The sequence below is a fragment of the Gobius niger genome (assembly GCF_951799975.1).
Source record: "Gobius niger genome assembly, chromosome: 11".
NCBI lineage: Eukaryota > Metazoa > Chordata > Actinopteri > Gobiiformes > Gobiidae > Gobius > Gobius niger.
Genome location: NC_136862.1, coordinates 3,359,408 through 3,387,318, shown reverse-complemented (window position 1 = coordinate 3,387,318; position 27,911 = coordinate 3,359,408). Strand labels below are relative to the sequence as shown.

At 44.2% G+C, this 27,911-nt stretch overlaps 1 protein-coding gene across 1 annotated transcript in view; it reads left to right on the top strand.

Annotated features, from left to right (window-relative positions):
- Window positions 1-18,721, top strand: part of clip2 (CAP-GLY domain containing linker protein 2) — a 317,314-nt gene extending 298,593 nt beyond the window's left edge. The window contains exon 19 of the mRNA XM_079565590.1: window positions 18,697-18,721. Coding sequence (XP_079421716.1) covers window positions 18,697-18,711 — 15 coding nt within the window. The 3' untranslated portion in view covers window positions 18,712-18,721. The remainder of the gene's footprint in view (window positions 1-18,696) is intronic.
- The last annotated feature ends 9,190 nt before the right edge of the window (window positions 18,722-27,911 follow it).

The following is a 27,911-nucleotide window of genomic DNA, read 5'->3' as shown; positions in this document are numbered from 1 at the left end:
AATGTACCTGCATACAGTCCTTTCAATAAACTAAACTAAACTAAACCTCAGTTTGAGAGGCGATACAGAGCTCCACTGGCTAAAAAGGCTGTGTTTAGGAAGTCTCTGTAAAGAAATGTTTCCGTTTTATTTTTCTATGTTTCTTTTTCCTATATATTTTTCTACTGGGTCTGTTTGTGTTGTCCCTAGTCTTGTGTTTTATGTGTCGGTGAGCTAAAGATGAATTTCTACCAAGGAAGACAATAAAAATCTATTCTATTTAGCTTTGACTTTAGAGCAAAAAGCTTTCACTTGTGTTGGCTGCTCCGTTATTCGGACTGACTGAAAATAAAAGATCCGAAATCTGGTTTGAACCGTTTACCTGCAGAGCCGCCATAAACATCACATCGATCTCACCGGCCTGGAAACTAGTTGGAGACTGGAGTTGGCACTGGTCACGGAGACGTCCCCTGGCAATGAGGCGAGTCTCCAGGTAGTTTCTGTGAAAAGGAACATATTCGATTTGAGCGGAGATGTGGGCAAGATCTCACGCATGTGTGTCTATACTATTTGTTGTCCTCAACCTGTGAGACGTCTCTTTGAGATCTCTGACAGGTCTCGGAGACATTGCAGACGTCACAGAAACATCTCACAGGTTGAGGACAACAAATAGTGTGCAGTTGACCAACCTCTCGGAGACTTACCTTCACCGAGACGACCTGGAGACTTGCCTTTCCTCCAGGGGACGTCTCAGAGCCAGTGGAAACTCCAGTCTACAACTAGTCTCCAGGCCGGTGAGTTCGGCCCTTTGTATGTGCACGATCGCTCAGACTGCTGTGACTCTCCTGCGGTTAGATTGTTCTTGTGTTTGCAAAGCAGAGAGGCTTCTCTGTGCGATGGAAGTTAACAAGCATAAGAGTGGCTGGTGCTGAATAAATAACGATGCACAGACGAGCGCGCGCTTCCCCGCCGAGTGTCGTTTATTCCTGAGTTATTTCATAGACTGGACCAGAAGCACAGAAGCTCCACAGCCAAGTGCCCACTCAGCCTCCGTCTCCTCCTGTCTGAGAATCGCCGGGGTCTCGGTGAAGCCTTTGTCTCTTCGAGTTCTGCAGTAGACCTGGTTTACATGTGATTTAATCCTGGTTTAGACCTGATATGAATAGAATAGAATAGAATAGAATAGAATTTTTATTGTCTACCGAGGTAGAAATTCATCTTTGGCTCACCGACACCCAGAAATATAAAAGACTGTGGACAATACAAACATGCCCAATAAAAAAATAAAACAAAAACACATATATAAGAACAGTTCATTTCTGTGGCAATTGTATTCAGGTCGCTGCTTCATTCAGAATTCCCACAGCACAGGGGACAAAAGATTTCTTAAACACAGCCTTTTTAGCCAGTGGGACTCTGTATTGCCTCCTAGAGTTCAGAAGCTCAAACTGAGGGTTGAGAGGGTGAGCAGAGTCAGAGGCAACAGCTCGAGCCTTTGTCAGTGTCCTTTCCTTGTACAGCTCAGTCAAAGGTCTCTGAGGTCTTTCCCACAATCTTGGAGCCCATCGACACCACCCTGTTTAGTTTGTTTTTTGTTCTGCAGGTCATGCGATTGTACAATGCAGTGAGGTGGAACGTTAAAACACTTTCAACTATTGATTTGTACACAGATTCTAGAATTTGTTGACTGACCCCGATACTGCTGAGTTTGCTCAGAAGGTACAGTCGCTGAACACCTCCTCAGCATTGCTTTGGAAGTTGATCTGGGCATCTAGGATTGTGCCGAGGTACTTGAAAGTGCTCACTATCTCCACACTCTGACATTTACAGATTTTTAAGAGATAAGATAAACCTTTATTGATCTCACAAAGGAGAAATTCACTTGTTACAGTCGGCGTTCAAGAAGAAGAGTTAATAAAGTGCAGCTGATACAGAGATTATTGCACATGTTACTTCACAGTCTTATTGTACAGTCTGACAGCAGTGGGGATGAAGGCTTTGCGGTAGCGCTCCGTCCCGCACTGAGGGTGTCTCAGTCTGCCACTGAGAGAGCTGCTCAGCTCCTCTACAGTCCCGTGCAGTGGGTGGGAGGTGTTGTCCATGATGGAGGTGAGCTTGGCTAACACCCTCCTGTCCCTCACCTCCTCCACAGAGTCCAGGCGGCAGCCCAGGACGGAGCTGACCCTCCTGACCAGCTTGTTCAGTCTTATATTACTACCAAATACCAGCACCAGCTTTTCAAATACATAATTTAGCGCAAAGTAAAACAGGATGAGGTTGAGCAGAATAAGTTTGAGTTAGTGCTTCTCACGTGGCCCCTTATGAAAATGAATTGCCCTGATGCAGAAGAATAAAAGGTCCTAATCAACGCAATAATTCCACTGAAAGACTCGGCACGAAGCGGCAGGAGCTACAGGCAGCGCCGTATTCTCCACATTCTCATTATGATGAACAGTCGGAGCGCTTCACCCCGGTTTTCATCAGCTCCGTCCACCACTTTTATACAACGCCAACTGTACAGCGCCGCTGATGACGGCTCTCCCCACTGGGCGAGTGGCCTTTGTCACGGGCCGACAGTCAGGTTAAATCGCTTCACAGCTGTAGTCCCATTTCAGTCCCTGCGAGTCCAAGTGTGAACATTTACAGAATAATGTGAAAATCTTTCTTTTCTCTTTAGATTGATGGGGGGAGACTCGAGTACCTGGATGAAAAGCGGGGAGAGCTTTCAGACTCCACACATAAAGGTCATGGATGCAGGTGCCGGACACTTAAACCCTTTCTGCACCAGATTAGATTAACCTCAGAACCTCGGGAGAAAATGTGAATCCGCCGTGTCGTCAAGGGGTCCTTAGGTGATTCCAGTTCCATGCAAATTTACATCTTTTTAACCCGTGTGATGACAGTTAACATTTAACAAAGGCAACATTGATTCAAAATGTCTTATATTGAGTCTAGGGCTGGATACCATAACATTTCAGTCCTTTAACCTCTTACCACCCAACTAAACCGAATGCATGCTGTCCTCTTTCGCTATAGGCCTGTGTAACACCTCATTTGAAAGCTAAGACCCACAAAATCTTTTTCCTCGCGTTGTTGCACCAGGTATGACACTGAAGATTGCAAGGAGCGCCACCCGTCTGCGCACTCGTCTGCTCTACAGCCTGCGCTATGAACCACAAGATCTGGCCCTATGTGTTGCAACTGAACCTGAGGCTCCACTATTCTGATCGGTGACATTTATCACTCAAACGGCAGAGACAGAAGAAAAGAAAAACCTTGAGGTTAGCTTACTGCTGCAGTCAAAACCTCAGTTACGATTCAATATCGGTAAACCTTACAGCCCGATGTTGTGTTTCAACCATTTAAAAGTATAAAAGCAGAACCAACATGGAAAGTTTGGATACAGAGTTTAAAGGGAGGGCATGAGAGTGAATGGATTAAAAGAGAAAGGCAGCAGCTGTTGTACGAGAAAATCTCTTCAAATCCCAAAGTCTGGATGTGGTTCGTCGTAGCATGAGGTAAGCACCGGCTTCTGTCGCTAAAGCAAAGCTCACACAGAAAACAGCCTGAAGCAGAAGAAACCAGAGCTACACAAATGAATAAACGGATTGCTGTCATCATTCAGAAAAATGACACTCCAGATCTGACATTGCTAATTTGAGTTTGAATAAATCTCGCGCTGATTTTTCAAACTTCTCTGGCCGTTGAGAACCTCTTGACTTTGTGTAATCACGCTCCGCAGCGTCCAGAGTCCGCACTCCAGTCTGATGACCAATCACCGCTCCACCAGAGGCACTGATTACCCAACACGCTCTGGCATCAAACAACCCCACAGCGAAGTGACGTGTGGACGATGGAGGCGGAGAGTCCGGTGCCGGGCAGTAAAAAAGTAAATTCACTTAGGTGCTGTACTTTAGTGGAGTTTGTGGGGAAGGAAGGGAAAATCAATGGGGAGTAAGACAGAAGAAAACAGAGAAGAACTTTCCTGTTCCTGTCAGGACTGGAATGGAACACGGTGTCGAGTTTGGGAAAGAAGAGGCACCTTTGTCAATTGATGTAGCAATGGGAGAGAGAGACAATTAAAGGTAAATTGCTTTCCATTCTATCGTGTGCAGCTCAGAAACCAATTGTCCTAATTATAGTAGCTGTCAAAATGCTGACTTGTTGGACTTGGTTCGTGGGTAATATCTCTGAAACGGCTGGACTTATCCACGTGAAACAAAACCTATCACAAAGTTCAACGTCTTCTCTTTCAGTAGGGATGCATCGATACCGATACCACATGCTTGTACTCATACTCGTACTCATTCATGAGGTCCCGATACCACAAACCGATACCACTTGACGTGCGGCCAGCGCAGCTACGAGGCGCAGCTACGAGGCGCAGCTCTCAGCTGAGGAGAGAAGAAGCAACAAACTGGAGAATTGTTTAGTGTAGATACAATAATCCACATAGAGCTGACTTTATTACAGACTGCGCTCTCTAAACCAGAGTCTGAGCTGGATTTAACCAGAGCTTAATGTTGTTAGCGCTGCAGCGTCTGCAGTGTTTACAACATACAGGCTAACGTTGCTAACTCGCGGCTAGCAGTTTTGGCCATTCTGACGCCGTTTTATGCCCAGGGGTTTTTCATCTGAAAAACTAACCCAGCGACTAAAAAGTCCTCAGAAAATCCAAATTAAAGACATACAGCATGTTTATATTGAGCCAAAATGAGCTGCAGCAGAACAATGAAAACGCTGTAGCTACTCGCTAAGTTACTACAAACACACGAGAAAATCTACAGGAGCTGAAGTAAAGACGAAAATCTCAATACTATTGTTAAATAAAAATACATGAATGAATAAAGCACAGGCATTGGGAGCTTTTGGACATGGGCTTTTCTGTCTGTGATGGACAGTGCAATAAAAATTATATTGAATGAAAATTAAATAAATAAATAAATGGCATCAGCACAATTCTAATATAACTGCTCTTAAATGTGTCGCCTACTTTACTTAAGGAAATGTACATGAGTAAATTAACTAATTACAAACCAACCTGCTGTGAAAAAAGAATGAAGAAAATGCCTTGTACTCGTATCGGTATTCGGTATCGGCAAGTACTTAAATCAAAGTACTCGTATCGGTTTCAGAAAAAGTGGTATCGGTGCATCCCTATCTTTCAGCATACGTTTCATGAAGGCGTCCAAAAGTGGAGACCATATCTCAGATGATGGAAGGACTTTCAGCCTGGTGATTTTTGCCGTGAAATGCATTTGCTGTTTCTGTGTTGCAGGATGTGTGGTCACCTGACAACTCCCACAATGCAGTTCTCTGCATAAGTTTCCCTCAGAGCAGAAGGCTGAGGTTCTTTAGGTCATAATGAGTCACAATAATCTGGTTTCACTATTACAAATACTATCTGGTGGAGACATGAGTAAAAAGTCTGTCCACTGCTCATTACAAGTCAACACTATAGGCAACCATGACCCACCAAAGCAGCAGGATGGGGATAAACAGCGCCAAGGCGTATTAGTGGAGACATGGTGTAACTACAGTCCTGAAGTCAGTCGGAAAAATTGTGTTCATCAAGCGTTTGACGCAAGTAAGTACAAATTGAGCCAGTTCATGGGGGCCCAACAGCCTATGCCTCTGCATGAAGGAAACAGCTCTTTTAGAAATAAACAAACAGCAAACACTAGCAACACGAGCTAGTGAAGGCACAGTGACGGCGGCGCAGTGAAGGCAGAAGAAGAGAAGGAGTGAGAGGAGGCGGAGGAGCTGACCAGTGCAGGACACCACGCTCTGAAACGGGGACACACTCAGGAGGCGGTGAACCTGAAGCTCCAGTTTCCCCGACCTCCAAAAACATGCTGCTCGGGTCGTCCCACACAGAGGCTCAAGACAAACCAAATGCAAATTCTTCACACAGTTGCACAACGACAAACAAAGCACTTACTTATTTACTTACCAACACAAGGATATGCCTGACCTCTCTTTGCCAGAGTTAAATGAAGGCCCCTCACCCTTGCACAGTACCTTATATAATTATGCACATTTTCATATCCGTTCCCTCGTCGTCCGCCTCTATTTTCCCCCCAATCTATGGTAATTGTGCCGTATAGTATTTCCCGAACATTGTGGATATGGAGTTTGGACAAATCTCTTTTATTAGAGCCACCCAGGGAAATCTATATGGAGAGATATGACTATTGTTCCGGGGGTGATTATGTAGTGTGTGTTCTGCCCGGCCCCGATGCGCTGCCGCAGTGCCGCGCCCGGGGAGCCGTCGTACGAGGCCGTATTATTCCTAATAAGTGTGATGCGATCAGAGAGGTACAGTCATTGCTACAGGATTCCTCCGCTCCACGGTGTCCGGCGTTCCTGCCCAGAGGAGCGAGCGCCGGAGCGTTGCTGAGCCGTGATTCATATTCTGAAGACATAATGTAAATGACTCAAGTGACTAAAGGAATCGGAGAACAATACGGTCCAGGCCCAGAGCGTCCGCCTGATGTGAGACTCTTTGTGCGGAGGACGGAGCGCACACGCATTAGCATTAATGCAATCGAGAAGCCGCGGAAGAAAAGCTCATCTGCAGAACATGATTAAAGCAGACGAGAACGTGTGCTTTATTAGGCTAAACAGGACGTCTGCAACCGATGAACCGACCAGCTGGTTCCACAGTCATTTGAGTTGGAGCAGCGGCCGATACAATGCAACAGGAAATGTCCAAATGTTTTCTATGAGCTTTATTCAGAAGTGATTGGATTCACAAACCTGCCACATTCATCCTATGGCCGAAAGTCTTTTCATCTGACCAACATCAGTGGCCGTTCAAGAAGATTCCGGGGACAGGGCTGTCATTGATAATTAGATAAGAGCGAGTCAAAACAAGACTTAAAAATAGTGCTCAAGACAGAGCGAGTCAAAACAAGACTTAAAAATGGATATAACTGAAAGTATTTTATCCACACTCTTGCCTCTTACTGTAATTGATTAATTTTAGGTTGATGTTTTTATTGATTGTATTTGTTTTTCTTATATCTTACTAGCTGAGACCCGGCCTTCGGCCGGGCCTCGCTAGTCTCCACATTTGATATTCTGAGATTATGAGTGATTACAAAGAAATGTCCAACCCGTCACACAGTTCAGCTGTAGACCAGTGGTTCCCAACCCAGTCCAAAAACTATGGCCACTACAAATGTGTAAAATAATGAATGCTAAAAATAATTTCAAACAAACAGCAATTGGAGTGTTTGATGCACCCGCACTCCTTTCTTATAAACTACAACGACAATATTTTCGCTAAACTCAGGGAATCGAATTCAAGAGACAGTGGAATAATTATGGATAAATATTAGGGGTTCAGCTCTAATGGTTTGGTTCACGGTGCAGGACCTGTGGTTTGGTGCATCACGGTAGTGTGCAATCAAAAAAATAATAAGTAGGTTTTGAAATGAAATAGCCTAATGATCGTTGTTAGACAGTATTTATAACCTTACAATAAAATTGGCAATGCGTTCAAAGCTGCTTTAGAATCAAATGTACCTCTGGGCTCACAATACGTGAAAGCAAAATAGAAAACAAATGGTCCAGCAGCAACGTAAAAAAAACGAAAAAAAACTACGCAGTGCAGGCCATGCGCTCGTTAAGTGGTAGTTTCATTTTCGCTTTTACTTACACGGAGGATAAATCACTCGGAGCAGCGCGTTTGATTAGAGGCTCGTGTTTGAGCAGGTTTTGGGCAATGTTTTGCGTGTACTTTTTTTTCGGAGACAAAGCTTTGGAGACGGAATACGGTCAGCACCAACCACGCACAAACTCAGTACTGTCGCCAGGCTTCCAGGTGTTCCCAAACGGTCTCCCATCCCAGTCCTAACCAGGCCCGTCCCTGCTTAGCTTCAAAGTTGGTATGGGAAATAAACATGGCGGTGCCCAGGCGGCGGCCATTGAGATTGCGTTTTCTATTATAGATGCTGCTTTAACTGTGAAGCACTATGAATTGTGCTCTACAAATAAACTTGCCTTGCCTATATTAGCTATCGTTCAACAACTCATTTTTGGGCCCAATGTTTATTGTCTGTACATTTATTTGCATTTTCACTCCATTTTTCTCACGCAATACTTTATTTTTTACCTGTCTCATTGTTTTTCATGTTTACTGAGGGATTTTTTCACAAAGCCTGTCACTGTGAAGCTTTATAGTTAGTTTCTGTGGCATTATAAAGGCCTTCAATAATATCGTTTATCGCGATACATATATCGAACTTTAGATTTTGTCATCGTGACTGCCTTGTCCTGGTTCAATTCCTGGACCGTGCAGGCCTGTTTGTGTGCAGTTTGCATGTTTCTCTCTCCATGTCTGGATGAGTTTCCTTCGCTTTCTCCCATCAACCAAAAACATGCACAATAGGTTAATCCTGGGTGATGGGTCCCCGGGCGCAGCACTGCGGTCGCCTCCTCACAAGTCACCCCCAGCGGCATCGAAGGATGGGTCAAATATATATATAACCTTGGCATTTTTTTTAATATTGTCTCCACTTTTGGATGCCTTTATGAAGAAGAACTCCTCCAACTCCTCCAACTCCTCCAACTCCTCCTCCTCCTCCTCCTCCTCCTCGCACCAACTCCATTATAAAGAAGGATTCCGCAGTCAATCAATTATAACGGGGGCCTTTCTGTGTAGAGTTCTCCCCGTGTCGGCGTAGGTTTCCTCTGAACCTCTGGACCTTCTCGCTGTGAGGCAAGAGCACAAACTGCTCCACCACCGTGAAGCTGCTTTAGCTTCAGTTTCTCCTGGGACAGCTTCTGACCACCACCATACATTCACGCACATCATAATACTAATGTAGTTCCCAGAGAACCCAGAGAAAACCTACACAGACATAGGAAGAACATACAAACTCTACACAGAAAGGACCCATCTGGGGATTGAACCCGGGACCTTCTAGCTGTGAAGTACAAGTACTATCCGCTGCACCATCATGCCGCCAAACTAACTTTCACTACGTTTAACACTGCCTGTGGGCTATACTGTTCAATATGGCCGCACCATGAACCACAGTTGGACGCCTCTGGATGGGAGTATATTGTATCTATCGACTGGTCTATCCATCCATGTAATGTGTTTGTTGCTGTAATGGTCTCGTTAGCCTCCTCCTCTGACGACGTCGCGTCTCATTGGGATTAGCGTACAGCTCCATCAGGCTTCTGCTCGTCCTTCTGTCTGCCTCAGAGTGACATTCAGTTTCACACGTCAGATTAAAGCTCCCGTCGTGTGGGATAAACATGCCCGGGCTTTCCCTGTAATGAGATGAGCGACCGAGGGGGGCTGAGCAGCGGGACTTTGTGTTGAGATGATGAGATGAGTCTAAATGCATCACAAAGCCGATCCGCCGCCTCTTTCCCGCATCTCCTCTGCAGGCTGCGCGCTGTTCTCTGCAGCAAACTTCACCGCTTCATCTTCTGGAAGTACTCGGATGGGAACATTTTACTTACGACAAATTTGACCAATAATACATGTACTTTTACTCTAGTAATGAAATCAGCTTTACTGCCAGATTCCATGTTACGCAAATAAATGTGTTTCTACCATAGTGTAGTGCAGGGGTAGGCAACGTCAGGCCCTCCAGCACAGAACCTCTGGCCCTCAAGATGATTTTGAGAATCATTATGACACAAATCAGAAAGTACTTTTTTTTTTAAAGAGGGGGTATTATGCTTTTTTTTAATCACACTGCACCAGTCTATATCACACTGCAATGATGACCAAACCTTCTGTTGGTCTGTAAATGCAGTAAATTAGAATAACTGCCTTGTATAAAATTGCTCTCTCAAAATGGCTGTAGTGAATGTCTTGAAATAGGCCTCTGTCTCTTTAAGAACCTCTGAGCCTTTCCCACACACTGTCTGTGGCATCAGTGGGGAGGGGGTTCTGCTGAGGAGCAGTGGTTGGTTACTCAGCTGGTGACGAAAGCTCGGGGGCGTCTCCAGGAGGTGGGGGCGTTCCTAGGAGGACTCAGGCAAACCTATCCCTAAAATGGTCATCAGAGTTTTTACAGATTACTCAAAAATACGTGAATGTGCCAAGGCAACACTTCAGGCATGTTTTTAATGAGGGAATGACATAATAACATGATGGAAAGCTTGAAAAAGTCAATTTTGAATAATACCCCCCCTTTAACATGTTTAGGGTTAAATGGGAGAAATACTGTTAAAACACCCAAATAGGTCATATTATGTACAACTTCAAATAAAAAATGATTTTAAGGAAGAAATGACAGAAACCTACTCGAATTAAGAGATTGAATCTAAAGTTTGAGTAGATTTGGTCTGGTTTTATAATCTGAATTAAGAGAATAATGACTTGTTCCATTGGTGATAAGATGTTTTCTCTGATCTATTATATAATTTCAAGTGAAAAACAAATCTTTTTAAAAGGTAAAAGTTAATTTGTCTGATTTCAAAGTGGGTTTTATGCTTGTTCCATTGGCATTAGCGTTTGTATCTTTATCTTTATCTTAGATTAGTCCAAACAGACTCAAATTCAACATACAGAACATTTAGTTCAAGCAATTTTAAGTCATTTATCTCATTTAAGATGGCCATTTTTCCAGTGTAGTGCTTTACTTTGGCCTAATTGGCGGCTTCGGCCCTCGGTCTTTATACAATGAAAAAAATTGGACCTCCGTTAAGAAAACTTGCCTACCCCTGGTGTAGTGAAACACATCAGTTCCAGTGGTGCTCCTGGCCTGTTCACACTCTGGGCACCGTCTTTTCCAGCAGCCCTCAGTCGAAACGCAAAAGTAGGGCGATTTTTACGAGTTAATTAGACTTGCCTTTTTATTCACTTGGCTTCTTTCGTGTGCAAAGACCCCAGGTTAAATCTCTCATCACTGGCATCATAATATATGCATGTAGTTTTACATATGAAAGGCCCACAAATATTTTGCACTTTCTCTATGGTTCTCCACCGGAAACAGGCGCTTCCCCTCTTCAGGTCGGTGGGGAGTCCTCGCCTCAAGTGGAGGAGTTCAAGTATCTCGGGGTCTTGTTCTCAGTGAGGGACGGATGGAGCTTGAGATCGACAGACGGATCGGTGCGGCGTCAGCAGTGATGCGGTCGCTGTATCGGTCTGTCGTGGTGAAGAGGGAGCTGAGTCTGAGGCAAAGCTACCGATCGATCTACGTTCCCACCCTCACCTATGGTCATGAGATCTGGGTAATGACCGAAAGGACAAGATCGTGGATACAAGCGGCCGAAATGAGTTCCCTTTGCAGGGTTGCTGGGCGCACCCTTCCAGATCAGATGAGGTGCTCAGTTACCTGGGAAGAGCTCGGAGTAGAGTCGCTGCTCCTTCACGTCGAAAGGAGCAGCTGAGGTGGCTCGGGCATCTGTTCCAGGTCTGCTCCTGGTCGCCTCCTTCGGGAGATGTTCCAGATATGTCCTATTGGGACAAGGCCTCGTGGAAGTCCAGGGCACACTGGTGGGACTATGGCTCCGAGCTGGCCTGGTGTCGCCTCGGGGTCCCCCCAGAACAGCTGGAGGAGGTGTGTGTGGACTTTCACCAGTATCTGAATAGAAATTCTATCATTTAAAGTATCCTTTAACACTCGCCTTAACCAAGCACATTTCTTCAGTTTGGCTTTACCCAAATCTAAAAGCTTCTCGCCTGGATTCTACAGCCTATAGGCCAAAGTAACGGCTCATTTAACAGCAAAACCCTGCGAAACTGCCCAGAGATCTTTCATCACGTTGTCGCCGCGTCAGTGCATTTTTTGTCAAACTGGAGAAAGTGTGCTTGGTTAAGGCGGGGGTTAAGAGGTCACTTCACTTCACTTCACTTTATTTCATGTCCCCGATGGGGCAATTAGTTTTGCAGCACAAGGATACATAAAAAAACTAAAGATGCATTCATTCACCAGTCCAACAAGATGCCGAAGTGCAAACCTTACAAAAACAGAGTCATTGGCAATTTTTGTACAACAATAGAACAGAATACAACTTTTTCCCTCACACAGAATTCGATGCCTGTATCCTCCTTTTATACTCAGAGTTTAGTGGAGATGGCTACAGGTATGAAGGAGTATTTGTATCTGTTTTTCCCCACCAATGGAGCCCTGAGCCTCGAACCAGAAGACAAGTAACAGAATTCACCATGAAGAGGATGAGCATCATTAGCCAGAACACACAGGGCCTGTCCAGAATACAAGTCAGAAAGTGGAGTCTGAGGAGCTCCCAGAAGAGTTTTTCGCTCTGATGTTGAGATTTCCAAACCAACACATCATAGAAAATCTTAGCACTGACTCGACACAAGATTTATAAAACAGTCTCATCATGGAGGTTTAAACTTTATTAATCCCACAGTGAGTCCAGGTCCCGAGAGTTAACCGAATATTACACCGATGGTCCCGCGGTGACACTGGTATCGAAGAGCTGTGCAGAAACGTGATCAAAACACCAGCCTCCTCAGTATGTGGAAAATATTCAAGTCTGAGGAAGATGTTGTACATAACATTACATTCGGTGTGAGTTTACTGTGTCAGAGCTGGAGCTGAAGATTTCACAGAGCGTCAGTGTGAAAGTCCAGTAACCAGCCTGGCTCATATCCAATGGTCGAGCTCAGCATAGTCCTGTTATTATTACCTGTCTCTCTCTTTCTCAAAGTGGCAGTAAAGACAAAACTCCGCCCACATTTGCAGGTTGATATTACAGCTAATGAGGGTCGGCTCGACGGACCGTGGGGGGGAGCGAGAGCAGCACCCAGGGGGGTGGTCAGTGCTACGAGAAACCGCCGCAACAAGTGTCACACTGTAAATGATTCACGCCAGGCGGCCGAGTGCCTGACGTCTCCACAGTAACGCTAAGTGCTAATGACACGCGCTCCTGCTGCTTTGTAGATGTAATACAGAAACCCTACATTAACACTTCGTCCATCGCTGATCAGATCGCCGTGTGCTCATGGCGTGTGTCTCAGTGATGTCTGTGAATCACTGACATCAATCTCAGACGCCTGGGATGATTAGTTTTCATGTTAAGCTCAGTTAAAGGGGGGGTATTATGCAAAATTGACTTTTTCAAGCTTTACATCATGTTATTATGTCATTCCCTCATTAAAAACATGCCTGAAGTGTTGCCTTGGCACATTCACGTATTTTTGAGTAATCTGTAAAAACTCTGATGGCGGCCATTTTAGGGATAGGTTTGCCTGAGTCCTCCTAGGAACCTCCTGGAGACGCCTCCGAGCTTTCGTCACCAGCCGAGTAACCAACCACTGCTCCTCAGCAGAACCCCCTCCACACTGATGCCACAGACAGCGTGTGGAGGGGGCGTGTCGGAAAGGCTCAGAGGTTCTTAAAGAGACAGAGGCCTATTTCAAGACATTCACTACAGCCATTTTGAAAGAGACATTTTATACAAGGCAGTTATTCTAACTTACTGCAGTTACAGACCAACAGGTTTGGTCATCATTGTAGTGTGATGTAGACTGGTGCTGTGTGATGTACCCCTTCTTTAAGGAAAAAACTACTGAAACAGGATGTTCCACATTATTAAGCAGATCCGTTTTCTTTCCCTTATTGCTTGAAAATGATGATCTCTCTGCTGATGAAAAGCGTGGAATAGTTGAATGCCTTGGTCTAGGTGTGAAAACCTTCAATATTTCATGAAAGATTAAGCCTAATCTTCATACAGATACGAGATTTGTGGATGATTCAGACACACACGGGTTTGTGCAGATAATGGCACAATAAGGACGGTTTCTGCCAGATAAATGCATCAGATTAAGAGAACAGCTGCTACAAAACAGCAGACAGGTATTTGAAGCTGTTGGTGCCTCTGGAGTCTCCCGAACATCAAGGTGTGGGACCCTCCAGAGGCTGCAGTTGTGCATAAACCTTCTATCTGGCCTCTCCTAAACTGTTCATTGAAGCTGATGAACAGAAAGGGCTGCAGTCAAAAGAAGGCTCAGAAATACATGAAGACTCATTTTCAAACAGTCTTGTTCACTGATGAGGCCGTGTGACCCTGGATGGTCAGATGGATGGAGTAGTGGATGGTTGGTGAATGGCCACCATGTCCTAACAAGGCTGTGACGTCAGTAAGGAGGGGGCGGAGTCATGTTTTGGGCCAGAATCATGGGGAGAGAGCTTGTCGGCCCCTTTAGGATCCCTGAAGGCAGCAGAAAAAACCTGGTTTGGTCTTAATTTGCACTTTAACTGTCCCACTTTTAAGAGCGAGGGGGCACCTCCAAAAGCTTTAGTTTAGTAATGAGAGTCTGCAGAGAAGAAAAAAAGAAAAAAACCTTTGTAAGAGAGAGGCACTGTTTCCAAAGCGCTCTCCTGTGACCGCAGTTTCCAACCTGTCTGCTCCCAAATAGCTGTTATCATTATTTTATCAGGAGTTTTGTTTCTCAAAGTCAATGATGCAGCGTTTATTAAGTGACAGCAGAAGCGTCGCTGCGTCAGAGTGTCTGCGGCTGCCTCCTAATCCTGGTCCTGCAGCGTCGTCGCCGGCAGGTCGTTAGCGGAGCAGTGACAGCAGCACATCCTCGCTGTAATTAGGCTCTGGAGAGGAGGAGGAGGCGCCTGTAAACAAGCCGCCTGCGCTGCTCCTGATAATGAATATTGACATTGTATTAAGGTACATGGCTTCAGCATGAGAGAGACTAATGGCAATCGAATGCAGATCTCAGTTTGAATAATGCAAACGGCAAATCCCAGAGTTATTATGTAATATGTTGTAACGTTATGTTTTCTGCCAAACCGCTAAAGCCCTGAGAGACTCCACGGGGGCTTATTATGTAGGAAAACTGTCTCTGTAGTTCAGACTAGAGGTCGACCGATATGGGTAATTTGGGGATTTTTACTGGTATCTGCCGATATGCACTGCCGATATTCTTGGCCGATGTCTGGTCTATAATCCTGTAAAAACAAATACTTGGCCGATTTTATTTTATTACTTGATAGGTGATTCAATCATAGTTTCTGTCCCAGCTTTGATAAACTGCCGCTAGCATTAGCATACTGTTGCTAGCCGCAGCATTTAGCACAGCGATGCAAAAAAATACACACTGTGGAGGTTAAACTAGCTTAGTGATTGAATTCTCCAGGTTTGTGCTTCAAAATGATTTGCACATAACAAACCAATTTTTATTGCAATGTTTCTCTGCTCCCCTGAGGAGAACTTGTTTTAAAGCTGCCTTAAGCGATGTCTTTTTGATATGTTTTCATCAGTAGGTCGAGGAGTGAACTCTGCTGTGCTCCCCCCCCCTCACCTCACCTGGCTCTCCCCGTCGCCCACACCCCTCACTCCCATCCACACTGTTTAGACCACACGCTGCTCTGAATGCATTCAATGAGCTACAGAAATGTCATTAATCTTGTGTGAAACACACATTCACCCGCATGAATAAGTGTATATGTACATATGTACAAAGTAAGTGTTTTGAGATTTACATTTATTTGCTAAAATGAAAGACTGTCACTTTTGTGGGACATTTAGAACATAATAATTCATTTAGAACTAAGTTTACAGCGCAGATTTTTTTCCCCCCGCAACCCTTGAACACCTCAGCCTCTCCTCCGGTGCTGCTTTGTTTGAGCTGACAGCTCCTGTAGATATTGGATTAAAGGGGGGGTATTATGCAACTTTTTCAAGCTTTATATCATGTTATGATGTCATTCCCTCATTAAAAACATGCCTGAAGTGTTGCCTTGGCACATTCACTTATTTTTGAGTAATCTGTAAAAACTCTGATGGCGGCCATTTTAGGGATAGGTTTGCCTGAGTCCTCCTAGGAACGCCCCCACCTCCTGGAGACGCCTCCGAGCTTTCGTCACCAGCCGAGTAACCAACCACTGCTCCTCAGCAGAACCCCCTCCCCACTGATGCCACAGACAGCGTGTGGAGGGGGCGTGTCGGAAAGGCTCAGAGGTTCTTAAAGAGACAGAGGCCTATTTCAAGACATTCACTACAGCCATTTTGAGAGAGCAATTTTATACAAGGCATTTATTCTAATTTACTGCATTTACAGACCAACAGAAGGTTTGGTCATCATTGTAGTGTGATATAGACTGGTGCTATGTGATTGAAAAAAGCATGATACCCCCTCTTTAATAAACAAACAGACACTTCAGGAGGATTTCAGCTGCATCCGAGCAGGTCGCTTACATGTTTGTCAATTTAGATCTTTTTGTAAACTTCTGTCATAATGCTAAACTGTTAGCCGCTAGCTGTTGCTGCGCCTTCTGCTTCGAACATTTGCCATCTCTTGTTCACGTGTTTGTGTTTACCATCGGCCCGATAGTTCAGACTTCTCCAAACACGTTCTGAAACACATGTTGTTCTTTGAGCAGCTTAGCATGAACAGCCTGATCAGGTGAAAAACATCCACTTTAAACAAAATAGTCTAAATGAAATCACATCTGAGTGAGAAAGCCCGACAGCACATGAGCAGAAGACACTCCACTGATTTGTTCTGTTTAAACTTGGAGCTGTCAAAGTTACAGCTTCATTATTAACACAAAAATGATCGTGTCATACGTGGCATCTTTAGATCGATTATGGCTGCAGGTTTATATTTGTATTATTCACTATGTGTTGTATTTATGAGATGGATGAATGTGTGGCGGGGAAGCTGCAAATGAATCACCCCTTGGGGATAAATCAAGTTTTCTGAATCTGAATAAGTCATGGACCTCTGTGTCTCGAGGCTCGTGACCTGAAACACTGAGACCTGCGTTACAAAATGCGAATCAGCTGTTGGGCTTTCACATAGATTTATGGAATAGTTTACTGAAATGTGAGCAAACTTTTAACAGTAGGTTTACACAAGTCACGAACGCCACGAATCCATGTTTGTGACGGAGGGTAGAGGGAATATAATGATTTGTTGCAGAGACTTTACACATTGTCTCAAACTGTTGCTGTTTCCTTGTGTTATGATTAACGGCGTGGATTATTAGCACGGCCACGAATATTGTCCCTCTGCTGCCCATCGGGAACTGTCGCGTCCTGTCAGGAACCTGTTGAGAATGTCCAGCATCGGGCGAATGTGGTATATCTGCTCTTCATGGTCGGAGTTCATGTGGACGTTACTATAATATTTAAACATTGAGAAACGAACCGATTCATGCCTTTCATGCCTTTGCTTCTGATTTTTCCTGTATTACGTCATAACCCCCACCTTCACCGAGCACAAGGGTCAAAATAACAGACCAACAATGACCCAGATGCTAAGGCCTGCACACCTTTTACCACTCTGCTGATCCAGAGGCTGTGACATTGAGAGACTGGGGTGGTGCATTCATGGGCTTCACCAGTGTAGGAACTCTACCTGGTTACATCGGCATACTGGCCCCAAAGACCAGCCGCCCAGAATGTCCAAGAGCCGAGGGGCCTTTCCGAAACCATTCCCTCCTCCCTTCCCGTACACCCTTCCACTCAGGCCTCAGTGAGGGCACCTCCAGAGGTTCACTCAACAGAGAAATTCAAGCTGTGACTTTCAGACGCACTCTCCCCCATGAACTGCACAGCCCATAATGTGGAAAAAATAACAAATTTAACTGATCATACTTTTAAATAAATAAAAGGTTCAGATTCAAACATGTCGTATTTACATTATATAATTTAGTTTCTTCAAACTCACAAGTGAGAACTTTTCATCTCCCAATAAAATCATATTAAGTCTCACTGTCGTTTTCTTTTTCATTAATAAATGTCTATATGACGGGAAAGTTGTTCAAATTAACACTTAGATGCTCCTAAATAAACACGGAACTGAAGTTGTTTGGTGTGTTGCTCGTGGGACTGCTCTCCGGTGTAACACACACCTGTTATGTGTGGCGTCGATGCAGACTCGCTGAGAAGGAAGGGTAGGGTGAGGGAGGAGGGAGCGGTTTCGGAAAGGCCCTAGGTGTGGCTGCACCAGGTGGTTGACTGGGGCCAGGTGTTCAGGTGCCGCACCAATCAGGACCAGAGACAAGCAGCCAACCACAACCGAGCTTGAAACGAGTCCTCCAATCCCAGGCCAGGGCTCGCACAGCCAGGTTTCCATGGAAGACAAAGGGAAATTTGCCACACAACCAATACTAATGCAAAATGGAGGGAGACTGGAAGCCTGGGGCTGTAACAGGCACAACGTGGGTTTCTATCAGGCTCAGGGACTGCAGATGAAAACCAGCTCAAGCCAAATCTTTAATTAATGTTTTTGCACATTGTCCCTGTTGAAATAAACTAATAAACTAAACTAATAAACTAAACAATAAACTATAAAAGAAAGAAAACAGTGATTCCTACCAATGCTGTAAGAATGAATCATTACTAATCATCACGAAAGGACACGGCCAAAAACATCCTCCTGGAACATCATGAATCTCACGAGCCGATGTGCTTTAGTAAAAACCCAATTAAGATCCAGGAATGTCACAAATGTCACGAATGATGTAAAAATGCCATCGTGCCTGTGTGTAAACCCAACATTAAGTCCATCCGTCCGTCCACCCACAGTTCCAATAAAAAAGCTTCTCTTCCCCAAATCCCCTTAGTCTTCCTGTAGGTCTCAGTGTTTACTTTCTCCTCGCTCCTTGTTTTACAACCTCTCTTTTTTAATGTTGTCTCTCTTTACGAGCGCGGATGAGAGAGCGCACGCCCGGGACGCGCCAACAACGAGAGAACAATGTCATTTGGCACCGGGAGAGAGCGCCGGGACCGCCCCGCCGCAGCGCTCGGATACAGGCGGCGGCTACATGAGAGCGGGAGCTCCTCTGAGGGGCCTCCTGTCAGTCATCCGGAGGCGCTTTGTTCTCCGCTGCTGTAGTCAAGTCATGTCCGGTCCGAGAGCGAGCGCATCAATGTTTCCCCTTTATCTGTGGACGGGGAACGCATCGCAAAGAAGAGATATCGGCATACAGTAGCTTATATAGAGGACAGAGCTTTTTATAGGTATTTGGTAATAGTCTTTATCGATTAGAAAATGCCATATTGATTTAAAAAACAGCTGAAACAAAGTCGTTTCACTCCCTGGTTATTCAGATGATCTCACTATATGCTCCTCCCACTCTCTCCTCTTGCTCTCCTTTGCTGCACAGCTGTTTCAATCAAGAGGAAAGATAAGCTGTGTGTTGCTGCAGTGTAGCTTGGCCAGCCAGAATACATATTTCTCCAATAGCGTGCGGCACGAGTGCTATTTTTAGACCGCAAGGCCGCGTGACGTCAGCAGCGTGAACCGGAAGGGGGTCGACATAGAAGCGCTCGGTTACGACTCGTGCTGGAACTGCTGGTTTTCTGCCGGTTCTCGCTCAGATAAGAACACGCCGAGTAAACACTGCTGCTGTGGAACTCGCAGAAACGACTCCAGACACTGTGACCGTCCACATATGAAGGATGTTTTCTTTATTCGTTTCCCGAAACCAAAAACCCAGAGGGTTAAATGTGAACGATGGGGCGTCCAAAAGACCAGTTCTACTACAGCTCTACACAGGCCGACTTTCTTAAAACGCTCTTATTTAAATATGGAAGACATGTTCAGCCTCCGCCTTTTTCTAGCAAGCCTGTTCATGCCTACAGGTGGATCCAACACATTTGTTTTTTCTGTAGTAAGTAAAGGCTGGGTACCGTTCAGATTTTTTCGATACCACTACTTTAACGATACCAGCTTTTCGGTACCGGTGCCTTAACGGTACTTTTTTTTCGATACCTATGTTTTTTTAATTGAGTTAAAATATAAATAAAAAGTATCGTTCAGGAGAACAAACAGCACAGCAGCACAAACACGGCACATCAGAAAACAGGAGCAGCAGCGTCACCTGTAACTTCATGTTTTGAGCAGAATTCCCACTAAAGCCGTGATAAAAAGAGAGAAAGGACATTATTACCTCCTGAGCTGCAGGAACAGACCAGATCCACATCAGGACCGTTTACTGAAGATAAACTTTTCTAAACTCACTGAGCTGTTCGACAGTGAAAGCTCCTCACACGTCACAGATCTGTTACATAGTGAGAGCGCTCACTCTGTCACTGACAATGCACCATAACTGTTCCAAACATGGCTAATGCAGAGTGAGCCTCACCTTTTACAGAAACAATCTTTGATCCCAAACGCTCCGGTGCAGCTGGAGTTTAAACAACAGCAGTAACTTCAGGCTCTGCGGCTAAAGCTAAAGCTAAAGGTAAAGCCCATGTGTTTCTCGTTGTCACTGCTTTTCTCTTTGTCTAAGAGTCTAGTTTCTTATTCAGTCCAGGTTTAGTCCTGGTTTTGAACCAGTTTACTGTAAGTCCTGGTTTAGTCCTGGTTTAGTCCTGGCTCAGACCGCGGCTCTGCCATCTCTGATAATGACTGAAGTGTGAGTAAGTTACAGCTTCGCTTCTGCATTTGCGCTGAAGCTGCTCATGAGTTCAGGCTTTTTTAGACTCACTGTGGATCATTTATTGACGTTTGGAGAGAAAAAGTACCGAAAATTAGCACCGAAAAAAAAATGTTTTTCGATACCGCCCCCTACCGGAGCTTTTCGGTCGGTACCAAGTAGGAATCGTTTAACAGACCCAGCCCTAGTTGTCATGGAAATAAGTTGATTAAACAGCTGATCTCGCGTCAACCCATGTGTGAAAACGCCCTCCATGCTCTCACAGCCGGGGATGAAACAGCTCCAGGTCCGTTTATGACGAGAGCACAACATCGTAAGGAGGTAAGAAGTCGATTTTGAATAACGCGCCCGTTAACCTCATTTCAGCTTCGGCACTTTCGTCACGAAGTTAAACAAGTGGCTTTAAAACGCTCTCAATCGTCTCCATTGTCAGTGAGACAGAGGAACACGTGTCCGGGACAATGGCCGGGATCTCGCACGCTCCTCTGAGGGCCTCAGAAACGGGGCCCATTGTTCCGTCTGGAGGGTCCTCAGCGCGAGCGTCCTGTCGAAATGGAGCAGAAATGAATAATGCATCGCGGTGGAGCACGGCGGCGAGATTAGTCGTGAAATTACAGCAAGAATGGGCCCAATTAGCAAAGCACAAAAGCAGAAGATATTTGAGGAAACGGTCACGTGTGCAGAAAACTAATGTCCCCGAGTCTTATCGGGGTTTAATGTGTGTAAAACCTATAACCCTGGAGTAAAGAGATCCACAAATATAGCATAGAGGTAAAGTTTGGGCCTGAAAACTCCCGATTAACCATGTCAGGGTTTAGACATGAATGTACGGCTGTTTCAGTCCCACTTTAAGGACCAGATGTTATATTTTTAAGGCGAGACGCTGCAATCGGAAAACAAAAAGTACTTTAGAGTCTGTCACGGTTTGAAGTGAAAATGAAAAAGAAACGGCCCAAAATGCAGACTGCAACGGAAACAGATTTAATGCGTGCAAAAATCCAAACAAGAAACTGACAAAAAACACAAGTAAAGCAGGAGCAACACAAGAACAAACTCACAGACTCGAACATGAAGACAATGAACTGACAAAGAACAAGGGAAACACAGGGGTAGAAATACATGAGGAAACGGGGCACAGGGGAGACACATTAGGGCGGGGCAGGCAATAACGAGAGGGAAGTCAAACAGAAAATCACAACAGAACAAAAAGACATGTCAAAATAAAACACCAAGGACATCAACACAAGGAAACAAACTAAAACAGGGCAACAGAAAGCAAACCAGGTAGCACTTTACACTACGAGCCGGTAAGTCTGTGGTACTTACAGTGGTAATTACTAGTAATGACCGTGGTACTTATTGTGGCCCTAAAAGTGGTAACTACTTGTAATTGGGGTTAGGGTTGGGGAGTCACAGAGTTACCCCTGTATCTCTCACTACTAAGAGATACAGTGGTAACTCTTAGTAATGAAGGTTGTACTTCTCTTTACTTTGGTACTTTAAATGATAGTTTCTAGAAGTTTCAGTGATACATCTATGGTACTTACTGGTAATTCAAAGATACTACAGCAGCAATTCATAGGTAGTAAATGCGGTACTTCTACAAACAGAAGTAATTTCTAGAATTGTGTGACTATAAAACAACATAAAACAGCATTAAGGAAAACAAGAACCTTCATTACAAAGAGTTACCACTGTTTCTAGAAGTACACACCTTGTAATTCTCACTGTAGCAACCTTTAAGTACCACAATAAGTACCTAGAATTACCACTGCAAGCGCCACCATAAGCACCTCTGTAAGTACCACAATAAGTACCTAGAAATACCACTATTATTACTAGTATTTACCACTGTAAGCACCACCATGAGTATCTAGAATTACCACTGTAAGTACCGAAGACTTACCGGCCCGTAATGTAAAGTGTTACCGAAACTTCTGCTGTAGATGACTGACATAAATATGAGAAAAATATACTTTCCTCATGTAAAACTGTTGTATATTTTCAGCAACAGTAATTAGTGGACTGACCCAAGTTTAAATTCATGGTTTTAATTTGCTGATATATATGAGTAACAAAGATTTATTGAGGGGGAGTTTAGATCTCATTTAGTTTTGGAAAGAGAAAAAGTTTTGCCTTGTTCTTTGGGTTCAAAGCTTAATAAATCTGTCAGGAAATAGATATTTAAAAATCCCTCTGACAAAACCTTCAAGCCTGTAAAGTCTGGAGTCTGTAGGAGATGTTCTTGCAAGAGTGGAACAAAAACTTTCAGAAAAGCTCAGTCACTTTGTCTGCACATGTGCCCTGTTGAACGACCCACGAAACTTAATCCTCGCATTTGTCGTCACATTTTTCACTTTTTCTTTTGTCCCAAGAAGTTTGGAATTTACCTCCCTCATTTCAAAGGAAGGATGAGCTTTAAAAGTGTGGACAATTTCAACCAAAACTGCAGTGAAATGTGTTTATAGTGTGATTCATTTAATGACATTTAATGCTTTTTAACATCCCACAGAAACGCGGCTGAGTAAAGATCTGTGACGTGTCTGTCCGGTGTGAGCTGTCCGTGGTGCTGAACCTCTTGCTGCACATGGAGCCGGTGTCCACTTCTCTCCTTTGTGTTTGTCTCCATTGTGTGAGCCTGATGTGAGCTGTCCTCGGTGCTGAACCTCTCTGAGCTACAGTCTCATTACACCGGCCGCTCCGACACACGAGAGCGTCCTGCTGTTGTTGCCGCATCTCTTTTATTCGATCATAGACTGAGCGATGCAGAACATTAGCCCCGTATTGAAGCAGAGTGGACGCACAAATCCTCGAACTTCGGACTCGCTGACCATTGTGTGCTTTAATGTTCCAGTTCAATAACGGCTGCCACGGACAGCTCCCCGCTTCTGCTGTTAGTTCGGTGCATTCGAGTTGAAGCTGAGGAGACATCAGGTCCACGGACAGCTCCCCCGTTCTGCTTCGGTGCATTCGAGTTGTTTTAACCTCTTAACTCCCACCTGAACCGAACACATTTTCTCCAGCTTTACCCCAATCCAAAAGCTTCTGGAAAAAAGGTGTGAAAATAGCAACAAAACTAAGACGAAAACAAGGATGAAAATGTGAAAAAATGGACAAAGAAGTGAGAAAAAATTGACAAAAAATGCGAATATTTTTACGAAAAAGTGACAAAACAGTCACGAAAACGAAAATGAGATGACTGCCCAACAAAAAAGTGACAAAAAAATGGACCAAAAATTTTTTTGAAAAAATTGACGAAAAAGTGACAAAAAATTTACAAAAAATTTAGAAAAGAATGACAAAAAAGTGATAAGAATTTAACAAAAAAATTCGAATAATTTGACAAAAAAGTGACAAAAAAGTGACAAATTATTCGCATTTTTTTGCCAATTCCTTTCACTTTTTTGTCAATTTTTTTGCCACTTTTTTGTCAAATTATTCGCATTTTTTTGTCAAATTCTTTTCACTTTTTTGTCCATTTTTTGACAAAAAAGTGACAAAAAAATGGACCAAAAAATGGACCAAAAAAATCGAAAAAATTGACGAAAAATTTGACGAAAAAGTGACAAAAAAATTGTCAAAAAAGTGAAAAGAATTTGACAAAAAAAAAATCAAAAAATTTGACGAAAAAGTGACACAAAATTTGACGAAAATGAGATGACTGCCCAACAAAAAAAGTGATGAAAAAAAATCTAATGACGTGAGGAAAAAGATCAATTCAGTTTTGTAGGTCTTAGCTTTCAAATGATGTGTTTCACTGGCCTACAGGATTTGGGTAAAGCTGAACTGGAGAAAATGCTCTCGGTTCAGGCGGGAGTTAAGAGGTTAAAGTGAGGCTGAGGAGACATCAGGACCACGGACAGCTCCACATCTCTCTGAGTTAAAAAGGCCTTTGGTGCTTATCCGTATGAACAAACGAGGAGTGTTTCCATCTGCAGTAGGGGGAGTAATTAGCGTGGCAGCCATCAACCGAGCTAACCCGAGAAACTAAGGCTGATATTCTCACAGCAAGTCCCCGATGTAGCAAGCACCTGAACAACACAGAGAGAAGTGAAACAGTGTGTACAGAGCGTACGGGGCTCACCTTACCCTGCAAATAGAATTCTCATGCTATTTGTCTGACTCCAAAACAAAAAGGATGCTAATTAAAAACACAGAGACGACGGGAACACACAATGTACTGTATGCTGAAAGACTGAAATCACACTTCTCATGGTTGGATCTTAACAAGGTTCCAGGTAGAACTTCAATATGCAACAAGAAGAAAAGGGAGTGAGACCAAATGTGGTTATTGAGCTGGACATGACAGTGTGAATACCTGACAGAAAATCACATTAAAAGCACATTGTTGTACAGATTTGACCTTTTAAAGTCATGCGATCCTAAACTTTTGATCAGCTGCTTTACTCTTCCTGCTGCATATTGAAATTCTACTTTGTTAAAGGGGCTGGATGCAAGTTGGCCATTTTATACTCACTACTGCCACCTCAGGCCATACGTGTAACTGCACCTTCTATATTAAGCTCGTGCATGACGGCAAATCGGACCCGAAGTAACACCTTTTTAACCCCTTAACTCCCACCTGAACAGAGCACATTTTCTCCAGTTTGGCTTTACCCCAGTCCAAAAGCTTCTGGAAAAAAGGTGAGAAAATAGCAACAAAACTGAGACGAAAACAATGATGGAAATGTGACAAAAAAGTGAGAAAACATTGACAAAAAAGTGACGAAAAATTGATGAAAAAGTGGCAAAAATGTCACAAGAAATTGACAAAATAAATTATGAAAAAAATGACAAAAAAAATGACAAAAATGTGACAAAAAATGACAAAAAATTTGACCCAAAATTTACCAAAAAATGACAAAAATTTGATAAAAAATTTACGATAAAATGACAGAAAATGTGACAAAAAATTACAAAAAATGTGCTAAAATTTTGACCCAAAAAAATGACCAAAAAGTTACAAAAATGAGTTGAACACCCAACAAAAAAATGACGGAAAAAAAATCTGATGCCGTGAGGAAAAAGATCCCCTCAGTTCAGGCAGGAGCTAAGAGGTTAAAGGTAAAGCGGTCTCTTAGCTGACCGGAGAAAGACTCTCTCTCGGTCTCCTTTGAGCCTCTTCGTTTGACTTTTTGCCATCAGTCCTGAGCTCTGTCAGTCTGGAACACACTTCGACATGTTTCAGGTTCAGTCGGGATTATTTTTCCCCTCACGAGTTAAAAGACGAAACGTGGAGCTGATCCATTTCCACATGACATCGCCTCAGCTCACTTTGTACATCAGCGTCTCTGTTATGACGAGTGTGGGCGAGGGTGGATAACAGGCCACTCCAGGAGGCCTCTGTTTCCTCACCTTGGGAAGACCCGTATTTGTGTATTTGTGCATTTGTGTATTGGTGTATTTGTGCGTCCGGTCGATGCAGCAATGACACGGGAACAGATTGCGTGCCGAGCGCTGAACCGGCCGTCCATATGGAATAGGAGCAGCAGATCGCGGGGGCCATTAGAGAGAGTGTTTCTTTTCGAGGAGGGGGGGGGAGACGTTGCCCTGATGGCTCCTGAATATAGACCGTAAACACCGCGGGGGTAATGGCACTCAGCTCTCGGTCTGTGTCACTCAAACACAAACAGCAGCGGCGCTTGAGCTCGGTTTGCTCTCCAAATGCAAAGTGGCGGGAAATATCTGCTTGGACTCGCTTCTGCTTCTTCTTCTTCTTCTGCTTTTTGAAAAGGGCTCGATCTTTTCCCCCTCCGCAGTCTTGCACAAATGTAACAGCACGCGAGCAGAAAGTGAAGGGTTTCTTGCCAGATAACTGGCTCGGGAAGGCTCGGTTTTATTCACACGACATGATTTTCAAAGGTTAGAACGAATCTCGCTGTTGTAATTTTCACCGAAAATGTCAAACGTCTGAGCAAATTAGTCCTAGGACGATTTGGGGTTTTCTGATTGGCTTCTTTGAGCGGCTTTCGTAAGGCGAGACGCTGCAGGTGAAACAAGTAAATGTAGAGACATCAATTTGAAACATTTGCTGTAGATTACTGACATAAACGCTGCTGCTGTCTCCCACAAAGGAAATGACCATTTTTGTGACTCATCAGGAAACGGGGACACCATTTTGAGCGAGACAGAGCTTGTGAAAGTGTCGCCTCCAAAGTAATATTTGAAGATGTGGCAAGTTGAATTGAGGAAGTGGAAATATGTCAAAGAGAGGAATCGGCCTGTAAACTTTTGTCTCTGAGTGACAATAGGGCTCATTTAAATCTCATTTACATAAAGCCATCCCACTGTAAAGCTCCTCCTGTCATGTCTTGTGTGTGGGGTTGCAGAGTTCACTCACTCAAACACACATAGACTGATCCACAATAGGCGACTGTATAAAATTGACTTTTTTTGCGTGGCTTTTGTTCGCTAAAGGATGTGTCAACAACACAAACCAAAGCAGCGGCGCCTCCTCTCCAAACAACAAAAGGAAACGGGAGACGAGCGTTTTCTAACGTGGAAACAGAGCGAGACGTCAGAGATCAACTCAAACAAAGCAAAATCCACCGGAATAAAAAGATACTAAACTTACTGTTTTCCCTTCCTGGAACCATCACCTTAACGTGGTGGAGGGGTTTGAGCACCCGAATGATCCTAGGAGCTCTGTTGTCGGGGGCTTCGTGCCCCTGGTAGGGTCTCCCACGGCAAACAGGTCCTCGGTGACGGGTCAGACAAAGAGCGGTTCAGAAGCCCCTTATGAGAGACCGACAGGCCCGGTTAATCGTGAGGCCGTCCTTCTGTGGACCCACCACCTGCAGGAGGCGCCATAAGGGGCAGGTGCAATGTGATCTGGGCAGCTCCAACAGCTGCCCCCACGACCCGGCAACGGAGAAGTGGAAGAAAATGGATGGATGGATGGAACTTACTGTTTTCTGCTTTTGAAGCTGTTTTTAAAAGAAATAGGCCACCGTTTTTACATACTGAGATATGTTCTTACCTTAGCTTTGACGAGTTCTTTCGGACCTGTCTGATCTTCACCCGTGCCTTCAGTCACGTAAACACAGCGCAGACGGTGTTAGCATTTAGCCTCTCCCTCTCTCCTCTATAGCTCCAAAACAGGTCAAGATAGAAGCTACCAAGCTCTTCCACGTTTTCCCTGTTTAAATATGGTTACGTGAAGTGTTCCACTACAAAGTATAATTAATCTTCACTTTACTGCGCAGTAATCTTCACTTTACTGTGCGGATGCCAAATTACTCCTGGTATTATTACGCCTTACAATATAGTTCCCCCTTTTATCCGCTTAGAAAATCCACATTGTTTAATTTTGTGTAATTATACTTTGTAGTGGAACACTTCACGTAACCATATTTAAATAGGGAAAACGTGGAAGAGCTTGGTAGCTTCTATCTTGACCTGTTTTGGAGCTATAGAGGAGAGAGGGGGAGGCTAAATGCTAACGCCGTCTGCGCTGTGTTTACGTGACTGAAGGCACGGGTGAAGACCAGACAGGTCCTAAAGAACTCGTCAAAGCTAAGGTAAGAACATATCTCAGTATGTAAAAACGGTGGCCTTTTCCTTTAACACTGAAGCTGCGAGGCCAAA